This window comes from Hippopotamus amphibius, chromosome 11 (assembly GCF_030028045.1).
Source record: "Hippopotamus amphibius kiboko isolate mHipAmp2 chromosome 11, mHipAmp2.hap2, whole genome shotgun sequence".
NCBI lineage: Eukaryota > Metazoa > Chordata > Mammalia > Artiodactyla > Hippopotamidae > Hippopotamus > Hippopotamus amphibius.
The window spans coordinates 57,288,117-57,305,214 of record NC_080196.1 but is presented as its reverse complement, the minus strand read 5'-3'; the positions used below and the strand labels follow the sequence as shown (position 1 = coordinate 57,305,214).

Sequence of the window (17,098 nt, the reverse complement as noted above, 5' to 3'; positions counted from 1 at the left end):
AGCACACAGGCTCAGTTGCTCCATGGCATGTGGGATCTTCCCGGAGCAGGCATCAAACCCGTGTCCCCTGCATTGGCAGGCGGACTCTTAACCATTGCACCACCTCGGAAGCCCATAAATTTATTTATTTACTTATTGACTGCCTTGGGTCTTCATTGCTGCGCAGGGGCTTTCTCTAGTTGCGACGAGCAGGGGGCTACTCTTTGTTGTGCTGCGCGGGCTTCTCATTGTGGTGGCTTCTCTTGTAGCAGAGTACGGACTCAAGGCATGTGGGCTTCAGTAGTTGTGGCACATGGGCTCAATAGTTGTGGCTCGCAGGCTCTAGAGTGCAGGCTCAGTAGTTGTGGTGCACAGGCTTAGTTGCTCCGTGGCATGTGGGATCTCCCTGGAGCAGGGATTGAACCCGTGTCCCCTGCATTGGCATGCAGATTCTTAACTACTGCGCGATGAGGGAAGTCCCTGTTCTATTAATTTTAAAAGAATAAAATAAAAGGTAATGCTTTTAATTATCACAACACCTCCCTGAAAATTCCATGTCCCTCATTTCTCTAAAATCTAAGTATAAATATCACTACATGGGTACTGGTTTAAAAATCTACATAAGTCATCACTTCGATAATCTATTCTTGGATTTGTAAACAAAAATTATATCTAGCTTATAAATCACATTTCTAAAAATCAAAACATTTGCCAACCTTAGTTTTCTAATATATCTCTTCCTTTCTCTATGTTCCTCTAACATCAGTAGCAGATAAGCAAATAACGTTAGGTTTGATTTCCAGTTTCAGTAATGTGAAAGACTAAGATAAACTGAAAATCCTCCCACAACAAACAGCTAATAATATGAATTAGCGGTAAAATAAGTATAACAGTTTAGGTAGGTAAGCCCTGCAGAAGATGAGTTTGCAATCTAAAATTACAAACCAGTGAAAGCTGAAGTCAGTAATCATAACAAACAACTGGAATATATCTACCAGAAATTCAGATAACAGAATATTGAAAGTAAAAAAAAAAAAAAAAAAAAAAAAAAAAAAACAACTATTTAAAGATAAGACAATAATATAAAAACATAAATCAAGGAATCAAAATACAAAAAAGAACAAGATATTGTTTACTACTATAGCTATATAGTGAACCTTAATATTGGTTAGAGTAATTCTTCCCCCTTTATTCTGCTTTCTTCAAACTCAAATGCTTTTATAAGCTGCATCTACAAAACCTGCTGAGATCAATATGACCATGATACCAAAACTAGAGAAGAAAAGTGAAAGAAAGGAAAATTATAGCCAGTTCTCACTTATAAATATAGATGCAAAATTTCAGCAGAAAATTAGCAAACTGAATCAAGTGGTTAAAAAAATACATCATGGCCAAACAGGATTTATTCCAAGAATGTAAGAACAGTCTAACACAGAATATCTGTTAGTGTACATTATTGTTACATTATTGAGTATTTCAGGGGTCCCCCAAGATGAGATCATGGAATCACAGGACTCAGGCAGTTGTAATCATAGCTAAGATTTATTATAAGCAACACAGTAATAAGCATATACAACTAGATGGTTCAGTAAGGGAAAAAGATATAGATGGGGTCTAAAGAAATCCATACACAGGCTTCCTATGCTTCCTCTTCCCAGCCCAGGAAGAGACACTTGTGTGTGCTTCTTTCTCCAAGAAAAAAATAATATCTTTTAGAAAAGCCCATTTGACACTCAGAAATTAGGTTTTTTACTGGGAGTCTGGTCACATAGGCGTTCTCTGCCCTCAACTACCAAAATTCTAGCCTCCCAGAAAAAAAGCAGATGCTCACCTTAAATCACAGTGTACAAACAGCCTAGCCACAGTGAATCATCACCAATTAGGGAATATTTCAGAAGTCAAGTTCTCACACATTAGCCGAGGGTCATCTTTGCAAGCAGGTCCTTCTAAAGATAGCAGCTTCAGGCCTGCTATGTTAACTATCTCCTGCACATTAAGTTAAAGGAGAGAATAACATATGCTCAAAAGGATCCCCAATCTTACCATCTTTTCAGTAAGTTTCAACAAACATTCATCATTTGATAAAATAAAATTGGACTTTCTTAGGCAGATATAGGAAAGATATAAGAAATATACCAACATCTTTCCAAATGGTTAAATGTAAGAGACATTCTCATTAAAGTCAGGAATAAAACAAGGATGTTTCTCCTACTGTTCCGATTAGACACTGTACCAGAGCCTCCTGTCCTAGTCAGTACAAGAAAACCGTATATAGAGGTAAATAAAAATTCTTTACAGATGATGATCACATAGTCATAACAACTTAGACAAACTGTTACAAATTGTAAGTTGAGAAATGTTGTTAGCTACAAGATTAATAAACAAATCAGTTATTATTCCAAAATTCCTATTATTTCTTTTTTACCAATCTAAAAATACAATATTTAAAAGATATTTACGCTAGCAACAAAAACTACATGAAATTTAGAAATAAACCAAGCAGAAAAGATATAGATTTTCATCTTGGAAATCCAACAATTTCATGCCTAGATTTCTACACTAAAGAAACACACTTATGAGCATAAGGAGATACATACAAGTATATTCACTTCAGCCCGCATAATAACACAAAAAGTTGAGCTTGTTGGGAGAATAAAATTACTCATACACTGGGATACTATACAACAGTTTAAATGAAAGCATTTTTGATCCATGTAGATTGACATGGATACATCTCAAAAACAGCATTAAGTTTAAAAAAGCAAATTGAAATGAAAGAATGAGGGAAGTCTTTACAAATATCTGTGATTTTTTTTCATCTTTTTAATAAAGCATGAAACAAATAAGGCAAACAGTTAATATATGTTCAGTTTTGACAGTGAATACGTGGATGTTTATTATATTATTCTGGATATTTTTATAATAAAAATAAAAATTTTAATTATGTACATACATAATTTTAAAACTCAGACATTGAAATTTCCAGAACTGGGAAACATCATCATCATCATCATCATCATCATAATAACTAACTAGTGCCTTCTTACTACCTCTTTTCACCAGTCTTGGAATTCAGTTACCACTTAGCCAAGTCATTTGGTTAACTCCCCTACACTGAAGAGCACGTTGATGACGAACGTGAAAGTCAGCCAACTCTGTTAGATTGTCTGACACAGAACTACTTCAATGCACTTTTAGTGGGAGGGAAGGAAGGAGGGGAGGGAGGGAGGAAAAATGTGAATATTCTGTTATCCTGAGGGATTTTTCCTCCCAAATATCAGACAGTTCTTGGTGAAATTACTCAAGGCTGTAAAACTTGTTTAGTGGCACCAATGATGTCATCAAAAATACCTCTTAGCTACAGGTTTTTGTTTAAAAAATATGTGTAACTTTTATAAACATAGTGTATTGGATTTGATTCTGTGTTGCCTTTCTTTTGTGTCATAAAAGAAGAGTTTGGGCATCTCATAAATTTATTCCTAATGATACATGGTAGACTTTTTTATCAGTCACTTTAATTTGCTTATGGTTGTCTAAGACTGTCAAAACTTTTAGATTTGTCTTGAAATCGATGGTAACAAGTAGACTAAATTAGTTTTTGCCAGTGAAAGATTGAGCCCTAAAAGAATATCGGTTTATGTTCTGTAAATCTATCATCTGTCTTTACAGCTGTAGTTTCTGCCAGAAAACTAGAAAGTAACATGCTTTTAATACTAGATTAATCTCTGAGAAGTTAAACTGAATGAAACTTTTATGAGGCAAATAGCACTCTTCTTGAATAAGATACACATGTAAAATTTCAAAGTAAAGTTGAAGATTTGTGGCCAAGACTTCATTAATCAGGAAGGTAGAAGAAACTCCTGTGCTTTGTAAGAATTAAATATAACAGGTGTGTGTGCAAACTCTGACATACAGATGCAACTCGTTTTTAAATCTCAGTTCAAGTGAATTCTTATATACAACTATATTTTGTCTTGAATTATAAATTACTTTATAGCTTATATTTGATTTGACTCATTGTTTATTGAAGAATTATACTGTTTAATAATAGAAACCTATCTGTGAGCCATAGTGCATCCTGCAAATAGATTACTGACCAATAATGGTTTTCTATTTAACAAGTACTTATGCTCATTTCTAGTCAAGGCTTAAGGAAGTATTACTGTTGAAAGAGTTACATTATAACCTTTAACTTGAGGGAATTTAGAGGAACCAGATATAATAAACACAACCTTCTATAATCATGCTGGAAAAAAATTAGTCTTGTATATGGTAGTACCAAGCATTTCTTTTGACCAATATTCCTATAAATGTGTCAAGAGAGATTTTGAACATTCACATAGCCTCTGAATCGAAAAGTTTTTTGTCTGTTGACAAAAGTAGGCTGGGTTTTTTAATTTATTTTTTTCAAGTGGCATAGGGAAAAAAGGAAAAAAAAAAAAGAATCAACAGCTTTGTCATTTTTTTCTCCTTAGATTTCCTAAGAAAGCATAAGTGTATCTGGCCCAAGCATCACTTATTGTATAGCTACTTATTTTGGAAAATCCACTTACCTTGTAATTCCCCTCTTAAAGTTTCTTGATGTGAGTAAAGTTTGAAACCTTAAGCCTATACATTTTTCTATATAGGAGTTTTTATTAACCATATATTGAAAAGCAGCAGCATCATTTAATTTATGTGGGTTTTTAGTTGGACCTAGTTGAAAGGCCCTTGGAAGAAATAATTTGAGAGAGAACAATTATGTTGATACCTGGTTTTCATTTCATATGGTTGAGCTAAATTAATCAGATGGGTCTTTATTCTTTGAGTTTATTATGAAGTAAAATACTTCTATTTAACATCATCTAGATAAATGCTAATCTTTTATGGTTTTCTCAACAGAGTTTTCTCCACAGTTAATTGTTCTTAAAATAACTTTAGTTTGTAAATAACTTATCTTTTCTTATTGCAGCATAATATACATCTACAACGGTAGAAGATTGTTAAAGTACAAAGACTGTAAAAATCACCTCCAATCCTCTACCTACAATAGTCATCATTAGTAATTTAGTTGATATGCTTTTGGTAAATAAATAAATGTATGTGTGTATGTAATGTATGAATGTGTATGTATTTATTTTTAATTTGGGATCATATTGTGTGTGTGTATTTAAATGAACCCTGCTTTTACACTTAATGGTGTTTCAGAATTGTTCTAGGTCATTTAAGATGCTTTCATAACATGATTTATAATTACTTTAGGGTTCTGCATAGTTTGGATATGCCATAATCCTCTGTGGTTGGCTGTTCAAAGTATCTGCTATTCTGTGCTGTTGTAAAGCCTTTATCTACTGCAAATTTTCTACTAGCTTGAAAATAGTGAGAATTGTTCCTTGTTGTTTTTACATTGCTTGTTTGATATATGCTCATATACTATATTTCCAAATTATCAGACATAGTCATAAAGTGTATGTGGGTGCTTAAAACCAGGGCCAAAGTTTGTTATACATCTTTGAATTCTTTTATTTTATCAGTTATAATCTGTCTTATGTGTTCATCTTGTTTTCACAGCTAGATATTAAACTCCGTAAATTATACCATCCCTTGATAAACCAACAAAACTAGCCCACCTTTCATAGCATATGTGAACTTGGGCCATGTGTCTCTGATTAATATGTGTTCATTGACGCCTTTTGTAAAGATAGAGTATATGAATATGGAAGAAACTGGCCAAGGAAAATTTGTAAAGCAGAAACCATTTTCTCTCCAGTTTCCTTTTGAATCTGTCTGTCTCTCTCCACTTACCTCCCTACAGGTTCCTAGGCAGATTTGAATAGATAAACATTTTTCAGTTCTTTTTACTTTTCCCTTTCTTCCTTTAGGCTGTAAGTGTGGTGTCTACTATAAGCAAAAGTCTAGATCATGATGGACCTCAAGGAAGGTGATTCCCAGTAAGCATCTTATGTATGTGTAGATCTTCCTACTCTCCACCTTGAAGAGAACCTAATTTACTTAAATATTTGCTGAGGACAACCATCCTGATCTCTCTTATGTGCTGACAAATAAGCTGTTTCCTCTGTGTGGAAGAGTTCATCCTGTTTGTTTGACTTATTCCTTATCCTTCAAGTCTCTGCTTAAATGTTACCTGCCAGAGAAACCTTCTCAAGAACCCCTATTATTTTCTGTTATATCACCCTGTTCATGACTTTATTATTACTGTTTCAATTTGTGTATAGACATAGGCATTTACCATATGGGCATATAGGCATTACCATATAAATGGCTCTCCTTAAGTTCTTGAAGGCAGGGAACTTGCTTCTTTTTTTCAACATTCTATGCTTATCTTCAGAGCAGAGGACCTGATGGAAGATTAAGTAACATATATTTATGTTGAAAGTATATAAGTACTAGGGGAAAGTGGCTAAGGGCATGAATCATTCTTTTCACCAGCTTCTTTCTGAGTGTCACTCCCCCCCCGCCCCGTTAACTCCCCAAAACTCTTGAACAGAACTACAGAGTATACAAATATTTGTTTTCCGTTCTGTTACTCTTCCATATTTGAAGTCCTGTCAATAAATATAAATATTCATTGAATGAGTAAATGCTTGATTCTGTCAACCATTCATAGCTCTAGCACTCAAGAAGCTGATGGTCTAGTAGGGCAGATAAGAATAAGAAGCGATGAATTGTGAGTTGTGTTCATGGAAGTCTGTCTGTTCCCAGGGATCACTATCTGGTTTGACATTCCTTTTCTCTTCTGTTCCTAGTCTATACACAGTGTAGCAAGCTGGCCTACTTTTAGTTCTGCCTTTGGTGCTTGTATTGAACACCTACTAATCTGAAGCATCTTCCTCAAGCACATATCTGTCCTCCCATTAAATCTAATATACATGATTAGTACTCTAAGCAGTTTCCTGGGCAAGTTGTTATGCGGTTCTTACAGATTCTTTTATTTAAATAGCTTTTAAAACTGCTTGCTGTTTAATTCTTGAAGGCAGAGCTCAATAATTATGCTATTATTTCTGTGACAGTGGGCTTCTCTTCAAGTTCTATATGACTTCTTGTGAATTTTGTAGAAACCTATGTTCCTTAAAAAAAGAATGACTCTTTTACTGATAATCTTGACCTAGCTACTTTCTAGGATAGGCACCCTAGTGAGAATTATTTCTTCACAAGCAATTTGAAACAGATTGTACTAGTTTTACCCTGCTCTTTAACAGAGTGCATATTTTCTCATTTGGGAGATCTAGGTCACTGACATTTCAGACTCCAAATGAAATACAAATTGTTCAAGTTTATTTGTTGGTCTTCATTATCTGTAGAAGTTCCCAGACCGAAGACAACTAGAAGCTGCTTTGAACTGTTGAAAACCACCCAAGTCTACGTAGTCATCAGCTCCTATAGAGATAAAGTGACATAGATTATGGGCTAATAACAGCCGCTTACAATTTACATAGTGCTTTATAGTTTTCTAAAATTTTACAGAATTTTTAGTAAAAGTTTTTCATCTAGTATTTAATTACTTAATCTTCATTGAGTCGTAAAAGTAAAAGGCCTTATTTTCTGAAGAACTGAAACAGGTGGCTGGAGTATAGCGTGTCAGTTGAAGAGTTGTAGGAACTTATTTTGGAGAGGAAGGCAAGGCCTAATGATTTAGGAATTGTGATAGCAAATTCTAGACTCTACCTGATGCCTAAAGTCCAGTCAAGAGTAGCTTTGCCATCTTCAAGTTCTCTTCCCTTGCTCTTTTGCAGTTGAACAATCAGTCGTATTGTATGCTTAGATTGTCCGGTAAGTGCTGTGCCAGCTAGTCTCCAGAGATGACCTTCAATGAAACATGCCTCCCGATACTCACACTTCCATGTTGGACCTGCACTAGCTCTGTAACTCATTGTAACTAACATGATGCAGCTGAACTGACACTGTGCCTGTTCCAGGGCTAAACTTTAAGACAACTTGAAGGCTTCTGCTTTTTGCCCTTTGGGGAATAATGAGCCACCATGTAAGAAGTCCGGCTGGCTCGTTGGAGTGACTGCGTTGAAAGAGTACCTGGAGAGGGAGCAGCACTGAGAGTGCCTTCAGAAAGAGAGGTTCCACCACCCTGGTTTCCCAGCTGAGCCCATCCTTTCCCACAAAGGCGTTAGAAATGTGAGTGAAGTTATCTTGGACATTCCAGCTCCAGCCACCACATGACAACAGTCTCATGAAAGACTGTTAAACTAAGAGAAAAGTAAATATCCAGATGTCCTCAAGAAAATGACTTCTTGACATGTCCAAGAATCAAGACAAATATTAAAATGAATGTTGTTTTAAGGCACTAAGTATTGGGGTACTTTGTTACATAGTATCAGATAAATAGCACAAGTGGCTAGGGGACATTTTGAATGGTAACTTTCTAGTGCTACAGAAATTATAAAACTGATACAAGCAGAGAAATATCTAGAAATTCTGCTCTCAATCTCAAGAGACAAACTTGTAAACAAACAGTCATAGCATAAATGGTACCTCTTATTCTACAGTTGCTTTTGCATTCAGTAGTATCAGTGATCTTTCCTATCATGGTATATAGGTTTTTCTTTCCTTTTGATTATAGTATTTCTTAGTGTGTGTCAACAGTTCCCACTGTTGATAGACATTTACATTCTTTTATGTCTAAGTTTTCCATATTGCAAACATTGATGCACAAATATGAATACATCTCAGATAATTTAAACTTGTACTCCAAAATAGCTTTACCATCCTTGACCCTCTGTTCTTTGGTTACTGTTCATAAGATTAAGAGTGGTCATCTTTTAGTATTCAAATAGAGAAGCTAGGAATGTGCTGTATAGGAAGTAATATATATATATATTAGCGGCAGACATGAATTCTGGAGTTAGTGAAATGACTTTAGAAAATTTTCGATTTGTCTGATGATTTAATAAGGGAAAGAAAAATGCCCAACACATTCTCCCAAATCTAAACTTAATATGCTATTACTAGTTTTTTCCTCAAAGGAAACTAGTGGAGAATCGACTACTGTATCATAAGTATGAAACTTGTGTTTAAAAAATTACAAAGGTCGGTTGAACTTAAATGTCTTACTAAGAATGCGTCAATAGAGGAGGTAGCAAAGACTGATGGAAGGAGTATGGACTTTACAGACCTGGGGTTTAAATCCTAGCTCTGCCACTTCAGTGTAGTAGTTGATGTGATATGACCCTTTATATTTTATTCATTTAAAAAACTAGTGTGGAACATGTGGCAAAATGAGTGAGAGTATAATTCTTTAAAGACTATATGGAATAATAATACCTGTCATATTTTGTATACATTATCCTATTTGAATTTTGGCAAGAGAGAGTTAATACTTCTTTTTATAGATGTGGGTTCAAAAAATGACAGAATTTGAAAATGGAGTGCTAGGGTTAGAACCCAGGTCAAATGGCTCTTAGTCTAGCACTCTTTCCTTTAGGTCATATTGCCTGGTGTTCCTTTGTTTCCCTTGTGACTAATTCTTTGTCGGTTTCCATGTTGGTGTGTTTGTCTAATGTTCCCCCAGAGCCGGAAAAATGTTTAGTTACTGCTTTATGTGAGTAATAGTGCTAAGCATGTATTGTTGCCTTATCCATATTCATTTAGAGATTATTGCAGGGGAAAAGGAATTTATTATTCAGAAGAAAGCTAAGCTGATAATATTTTTTTTTTTTTTTTTTTTGGCACACGGGCTTAGTTGCTCCGCAGCATGTGGGATCTTCCTGGAGCTGGGATCGAACCCGTGACCTCTGCATTGGCAGGCGGATTCTTAACCACTGCGCCACCTAGGAAGCCCTGATAATATTTTTATATTACAGTGATCCTCAAACTTTTTGTATGAAGTTAATGTTTTCATTTCTGAGATACTGTGACTGTGTAGTTGTGATAAGAGTCTATTACTTGAGGAATATAAAGAATATTGATGAAGATTTTTAGTTCTATGAGAAAGATAATAATTGGCGGAAGTGTTTGGCATCCTTGTAGGAATACTGTCAAAGCATGTGTAATGAAAATGAAGATAAATCATAAAGACAAGCTGCCATGGAAGTCTTTAATGCCCAGTTTTGCTTTATGCTATGAATTTGTTTAAAGAAAGAGGGGATTTGGTACATGAATAATGCCAATGTTTAAAATTACACTTTCTAAGACAAAGTCTAGTTCCAATTTGAGGACCTTGGAAATTACCTTGAATTCTCTTTAGATTTGAAGGTTCAATGTATTATTTAATTTGTGAAAGCTATATTCGTCAGTGATATTGGCCTGTAATTTTCATTTTTGTGTGATATCGTTGTCTGGTTTTGGTATCAGGGTGATGGTGGCCTTGTAGAATGAGTTTGGGAGTGTTCCTCCCTCTGCTATATTTTGGAAGAGTTTAAGAAGGATAGGTGTTAGCTCTTCTCTAAATGTTTGACAGAATTCACCTGTGAAGCCATCTGGTGCTGTGCTTTTGTGTTTTGGAAGATTTTTAATCACAGTTTCAGTTTCAGTGTTTGTAATTGGTCTATTCATATTTTCTCTTTCTTCCTGGTTTAGTCTTGGTAGGTTGTACTTTTCTAAGAATTTATCCATTTCTTCCAGGTTATCCAATTTATTGGCGTATAGTTGCTTGTGGTAGTCTCTCATGATCTTTTGTATTTCTGTGGTGTCAGTTGTTACTTCTCCTTTTCCATTTCTAATTTTGTTGATTTGCATCTTCTCCCTTTTTTTCCTGATGAGTCTGGATGAAGTTTATCAATTTTGTTTATCTTCTCAAAGAACCAGCTTTTATTTCTATTGATCTTTGCTATTGTTTCCTTCATTTCTTTTTCATTTATTTCTGATCTGATCTTTATGATTTCTTTCCTTCTGCTAACTTTGGGGGTTTTTTGTTCTTTCTCTCATTGTTTTAGGTGTAAGCTTAGGTTGTTTATTCAATATTTTTCTTGTTACTTGAGGTAGGATTGTATGGCTATAAACTTCCCTCTTAGAACTGCCTTTGCTGTATCCCATAGGTTTGGGGTTGTCGTGTTTTCATTGTTATTTGTTTCTAGGTATACAATAAAATAAATGGAGAGATATACCATGTTCTTGGATTGGAAGAATCAACATTGTGAACATGACTATACTACTCAAAGCAATCTACACATTCAGTGCAATCCCTATCAAATCACCAGTAGCATTCTTCACAGAACTAGAACAAGAAATTTTGCAATTTGTAGGGAAATGCAAAAGACTCTGAATAGCCAAAGCAATCTTGAGAAGGAAAGATGGAGCTGGAGGAATCAGGCTTCTTGGCTTCAGACTATACTACAAAGCTACAGTAATAAGACAGTATGGTATTGGCACAAAAACAGAAATATAGATCAACAGTACAAGATAGAAAGCCCAGAGATAAACCCACACACATATGGTCACCTAATTTATGACAAAGGAGGCAAGAACATACAATGGAGAAAAGACAGCCTCTTCAATAAGTGGTGCTGGGAAAACTGGACAGCTACATGTAACAAAAAGAAATTAGAACACTTCCTAACACCATACACAAAAATAAACTCAAAATGGATTAAATATCTAAATGTAAGGGCCCATACTATAACACTCAGAGAGGAAAATGTAGGCAGAACACTCCATGACATAAATCAAACCAAGATCCTTTTTGATCCACCTCCTAGAATAATGGAAATAAAAACAAAAGTAAACAGATGGGACCTAATGAAACTTAAAAGCTTTTTTATAGCAAAAGAAATCATAAACAAGATAAGAAGACAACCCTCAGAATGGGTATTCGCCAACAAAGCAGCTAACAAAGGATTAATCTCCAAAATATACAAGCAGCTCATGCAGCTCAATATCAAAAAGTAAACAACCCAATCCAAAAATGAGCAGAAGGCCTAAGTAGACATTTCTCCAAAGAAGACGTGCAGGTGGCCAACAAACACATGAAAAGATGCTCAACATCACTAATCATTAGAGAAATGCAAGTCAAAGCCACAATGAGATATCACCTCACACCGGTTAAAATGGCCATCATCAAAAATCTAGAAACAATAATGCTGTAGAGGGTGTGGAGAAAAGGGAACCCTCTTGCACTTTTGGTGGGAATGTAAGTTGGTACAACCACTATGGAAAACAGTTTGGAGGTTCCTTAAAAAACCAAAAATGGGACTAACATATGACCCAGCAATCCCACTCCTGGGCATATACCCAAAGAAAACCATAATCCGAAAAGATACATGTACCACAATGTTCATTGCTGTAATATTTACAATAGCCAGGACATGGAAGCAACCTGAATGCCTGTCCACAGATGAATGGATAACGAAGATGTGGCACATATATACAATGGAATATTACTCAGCCATATAAAAGAATGAAATTGAGTTATTTGTAGTGAGTTGGTTGGACCTAGAGTCTGTCATACACAGTGAAGTAAATCAGAAAGAGAAAAACAAATACCATATGCTAATGCAAATATATGGAATCTAAAAAAAATGGTACTGATGAACCCAATGGCAGCGCAAGAATAAAGATGCACATGTAGAGAACGGACTTGAGGACATGGGCGGGGGCAGGGAGGGGAAGTAGGGATGAAGTGAAAAAGTAGCATAGACATATGTACACTACCAAATGTAAAATAGATAGCTAATGGGAGGCTGCTGCATAACACAGGGAGATCAACTCGGTGATTAGTGATGACCTAGAAAGGTGGGATGGGGGGTGGGAGGGAGGCTCAAGAGGGAGGAGATATGGGGATATAAGTATAAATACAGCTGATTCACTCTGTTGTACAGCAGAAACTGGCACAACAGTGTAAAGTTATTATACTCCAATAAAAATCTGGAAAAAAAGTTTGAGAAACCAAGGGTAGGTTGGTACGTAGGACCTTCAGAGGACTCTACCAACTACAACTCTATTAATTCTTTTACTACCACTAGTTCTTCTATTAATTCTTTTATTACTTCTTAAAATTGAAGCACACATGCACACCTATGCACTTGTCTTACAATATTAAAGTATAGGCTCCAGAGAAATGCTTTATATATGTTACTATTATTTTTCATATTGAGATGTGAAAAAATAGAAAAAAGTTTATTTCCAATTTGAAAAACTATTATTATAATTCTCTCCTTTTGTAATAATCAAAATACAAGAATTATAGAACATGGCAATACTTTCAGGAAAGGCTTCATTATTTTTTAGCATGTTTAGATGGCAGACTATAGACCATTTAAAATTTTTGTTTTCCTCTAAACTATAATGATTAGTCTCTAGCCAAGTCCATTTCTTATCTTGATAGTTGTGTATGGCTTTTGTTGTGTGTAGGAATGTGTCAAATGTGAAGGTGACACAACCCTTCTCTTTAGATTTTTTAGATTTTTTAAAGATTTTTTTTGTTGTTGAACAGTTTTACATTCACAGCAGTACTAAGAGGAAGGTACAGATATTTCTCATACACATTCTGCCCCAACACATGCACAGCCTCCCCCATTGTCAACACCTCCCACCAGAGTGGTACATCTGTTACATTTTGTTACAATTGATGAACCTACACTGACAAGTCCTAATCACCCAAAGTCCATATTTTACCTCAGTGTTTTCTCTTGATGTTGTACATTCTGTGGGCTTTGACAAATGTTTAATGTCATTTACCCATCATTATTGTATGATACAGAGTAGTTTTACTGCCCTAAAAATCTTCTGTGCTCCACTTATACATCCTTTCTTCCTTTCACCCCCAACACTGGACAACTAGTTATCTTTTTATTATCTCCATAGTTTTATCAATTTTTCCTTAGTTGGAATCATACTCTACATAGCCTTTTCATATTGGCTTTCACTTAGTAAAGTGCAGGTAATGTGAACTTAAGGTTCCTTGATGTCTTTTAATGGATTGATACCTTGTTTCTTTTTAGCACTGAAATAGGTTTTCTGAATGTATCAATTAATCCAGTGACTTGCTGAAGGAATCTGAATTGCTTCCAAGTTTTGGCTGTTATAAATAAAGTTCCTATATATATATCCATGGTGGGCATAAGTTTTCAACTCCTTTGGGTAAATACCTAGGAGGCTAATTCCTGGACTGTATGGTAAGAGTGTGTTTAGTTTTATAAGAACTGCCACTGTCTTCCGAAGTGACTTTCCCATTAATTACATTCCCACCAGCAATTAACAAGAGTTCCTGTAGCTCTACATCCTCACCAGTATTTGGTGCTGTCAGAGTTGCAAATCTTGGTCATTCTGATAGGTGTCTAGTGATTTCTCATTGTTTTAATTTGCATTTCCCTGGTGGCATATAATGTGGAGCATCTTTTCATATACTTATTTGCCATCCATATCTCTTATTTGGTGAGTTGTTTATTAAGGTCTTTGGTCCTTTTTTTTTTTTTTTTTGGCCCATTTTTTTAATGATTGCTTTTTTTTCCTTATTGTTGAATTTTAAGAGTTCTTTGCATGTTTTGGTGAACATTCCTTTCTCACATTTGTGTCTTTTGTAAATATTTTCTCCCAGCCCGTGGCTTGTCTTCTCATTCTCTTCACACTGCCTTTCACAGAGCAGAATTTGTTTAATTTTAATGAAGTCCAGCTTATCAATGATTTGTTTCATAGATTGTGCCTTTGGTATTGCATCTAAAAAGTTGTCACCATGCCCAAGGTCATCTAGGTTTTTTCCTATGTTATCTTCTAGGAGTTTTGTATTTTGCTATTTAGGTTTAGGTTTGTGATTCATTTTGAGTTAATTTTTGTGAAGGGTGTAAGGTCTTTGTCTACATTTATTTGTTTGCATGCACATGTCAGGTTATTCCAGCGATATTTTTTACAAAGACTCTTTGCTCCATTTTATTGCCTCAGTTTCTTGGTCAAAGATCTGTTGACTCTATGTGGTCTGTTTCTGGACTCTATTCTGTTCCATTGATCTGTCTGTTCCATTGAATCGTTTATCTGTTCTTTTGCCAGTACTCCACTGTTTTGGTTTCTGTAGCTATATATTAAGTCTCAAAGTTGGGTAATGGATAGCTTCCAGTTTTGTTCTTCGATGCTGTGTTGTCTATTATGGGTCTTTTGCCTCACCATATAAACTTTAAAGTCAGCTTGCTAATGTCTGCAAAATAATTTGCTGGGTTTTTTTTTTTTTTTTTTTTTTTGACTGGGATTGCTTTGAGTCTGTAGATCAAGTGGGAAGTGCTGACATCTTGAAAATATTGAGTCTTCTTACCCTGAATGGAGTATCTGTCCATTTATTTAGTTCTTTGATTTTTGTTCATCAGAGTTTTGTAGTTTTCCTCATATAGATCTTTTACATATTGTGTTCGATTTATACTGATTTCATTTTTGAGGGGGGTTGCTAATGTAAATGATATTGTGTTTTTAATTTCAAATTTCACTCACTGGTTGCTGGTAACAATATATAGGAAAGAGATTGACTTTTATATATGAACCTTGTATCCTCCTTGCTATAATTGCTTATTAGTTCCAGGAACTTTTTGTCCATTTTTAAATATTTTCTACATAAATGATCATGTCACCTTTGAATAAAGTATTATTTCTTTCTTCCCAATCTGTATATTGTTTATTTATTTATTATCTGTATAGCCTTTTTCTTTGCATTAGCTATTACTTCCAGTATCATGTTGATGATCATTACCAATCTTTATCCTCCTTTCTGCAAGATCTATCACTTAAAATTTTCTCCATTGTATATTTTTTTGCAGCTCACCAAAGCTCATCGACAAGGTCACATGGTGAAAGTAGATTGGCTGGACAGATTGACATTTAGAGAAATAGAAATGATAAATGAGGTGGGTTTTATCCCCTTTTTTATTTCAAAATATTTTCTCTAGAATTTTAAATGAAAAATTTATTAGAAGAATTATTTATTGCCAGGTATCTCTCAAATGTGAGAGTATTGAGGATAACCTCTCATTGTGAGTTCTATGCTAATAAAAAGGAAGACTTGGGTTATCTGCCTTTCTTATCTTTTAGTGTATTCTTGAACCCTGAGATAGGCAGTGGATATCATAAGTTGTACTAAATATACAGGTGAAGCCCATGTTAAGCTTGATGTCTCACTTGTATGTTCTCTCTTTCTCCATATGGCAGTTTATGTCCAAGTTGTTTGTATAAGTCTGTCAGCATAGTGTCAACACAACCTCTGCACTTCATTTACCTTGAGTCATCATTAGCAATTCCTCTCCCCAGTTAGGATACTCCTTGTCTTATGTAGTACACGTGGGACTGTGCACACTTAATGAGCTTACATGATTCAGGTACTTTGTGTACATCTTGATTTTGTGTATTGGTCCAGAATATGTTTAATTAAAAGATGGCTTCACTGAGACGAAGTGAGAGAGTAGCATAGACATACATATACTACCAACTGTAAAATAGATAGCCAGTGGGAAGTTGCTGTATAACAAAAGGATTTCAACTCAAGGATGGATGATGCCTTAGAGGACTGGGATGGGGAGGGTGGGGGGGAGTCGAGGGAGGGAGGGAATACGGGGATATGTGTATAAAAATAGATGATTGAACTTGGTGTACCCCCCAAAAAATAATAAATAAATAAATGAAAAAAAGAAAGATGGCTTCAATGAAACTCTTTACAAAAGTTGAGAACAAAAAAAAAATTTTTTTTTCTATACACTAGCACTGAAATACTAGATGTTAGGCCTAATGTTTTATGTTGAAAGAGCAGAAATAACAGTTATATATTAATTGCATTAGGAGAGAAGAGCAGCAATTTTGTGATATGCTATTAATTTGTGTTCTGTGAACAGTTTTCAGCAGGTGGAAAGAGAGACATTTGTCATTTTATAGTGAACACTTAGAAAAGTTAAATTCTAGCATTGTTCATTTTTTAAAAACAAATTAGTAGTGTCCAACAACATTTATATTCAGTGATATTAGGCATCTTTTCTAAATTTATTCATAATACATTCTCATATATGAAACTGGAAGAAAATTTTACTTTTTTCAATTTTTAAAATAGTCACATTCCAAAAATAGTTTAATCAAAATGCTTACTTTTTTTTCTTTTTTTTCTTTTTAATTAAAAAATATTTTTAATGTTTCTGTTCTTCAACTTAGATACCCCTGGGTGTAGAAGATGTAATGTTAGAGCACACTTTGTCCAGCCTTTTTCACTCAC

General features: G+C 34.9%; 1 protein-coding gene across 3 annotated transcripts in view; it reads left to right on the top strand.

The window, feature by feature from the left end:
* Positions 1-17,098, top strand: part of PIK3C3 (phosphatidylinositol 3-kinase catalytic subunit type 3) — a 137,101-nt gene that overhangs the window by 23,937 nt on the left and 96,066 nt on the right. For all 3 annotated transcript variants that reach the window (XM_057698880.1, XM_057698878.1, XM_057698881.1), the window contains exon 5: positions 15,663-15,749. In XM_057698880.1, coding sequence (XP_057554863.1) covers positions 15,663-15,749 — 87 coding nt within the window. The remainder of the gene's footprint in view (positions 1-15,662; positions 15,750-17,098) is intronic.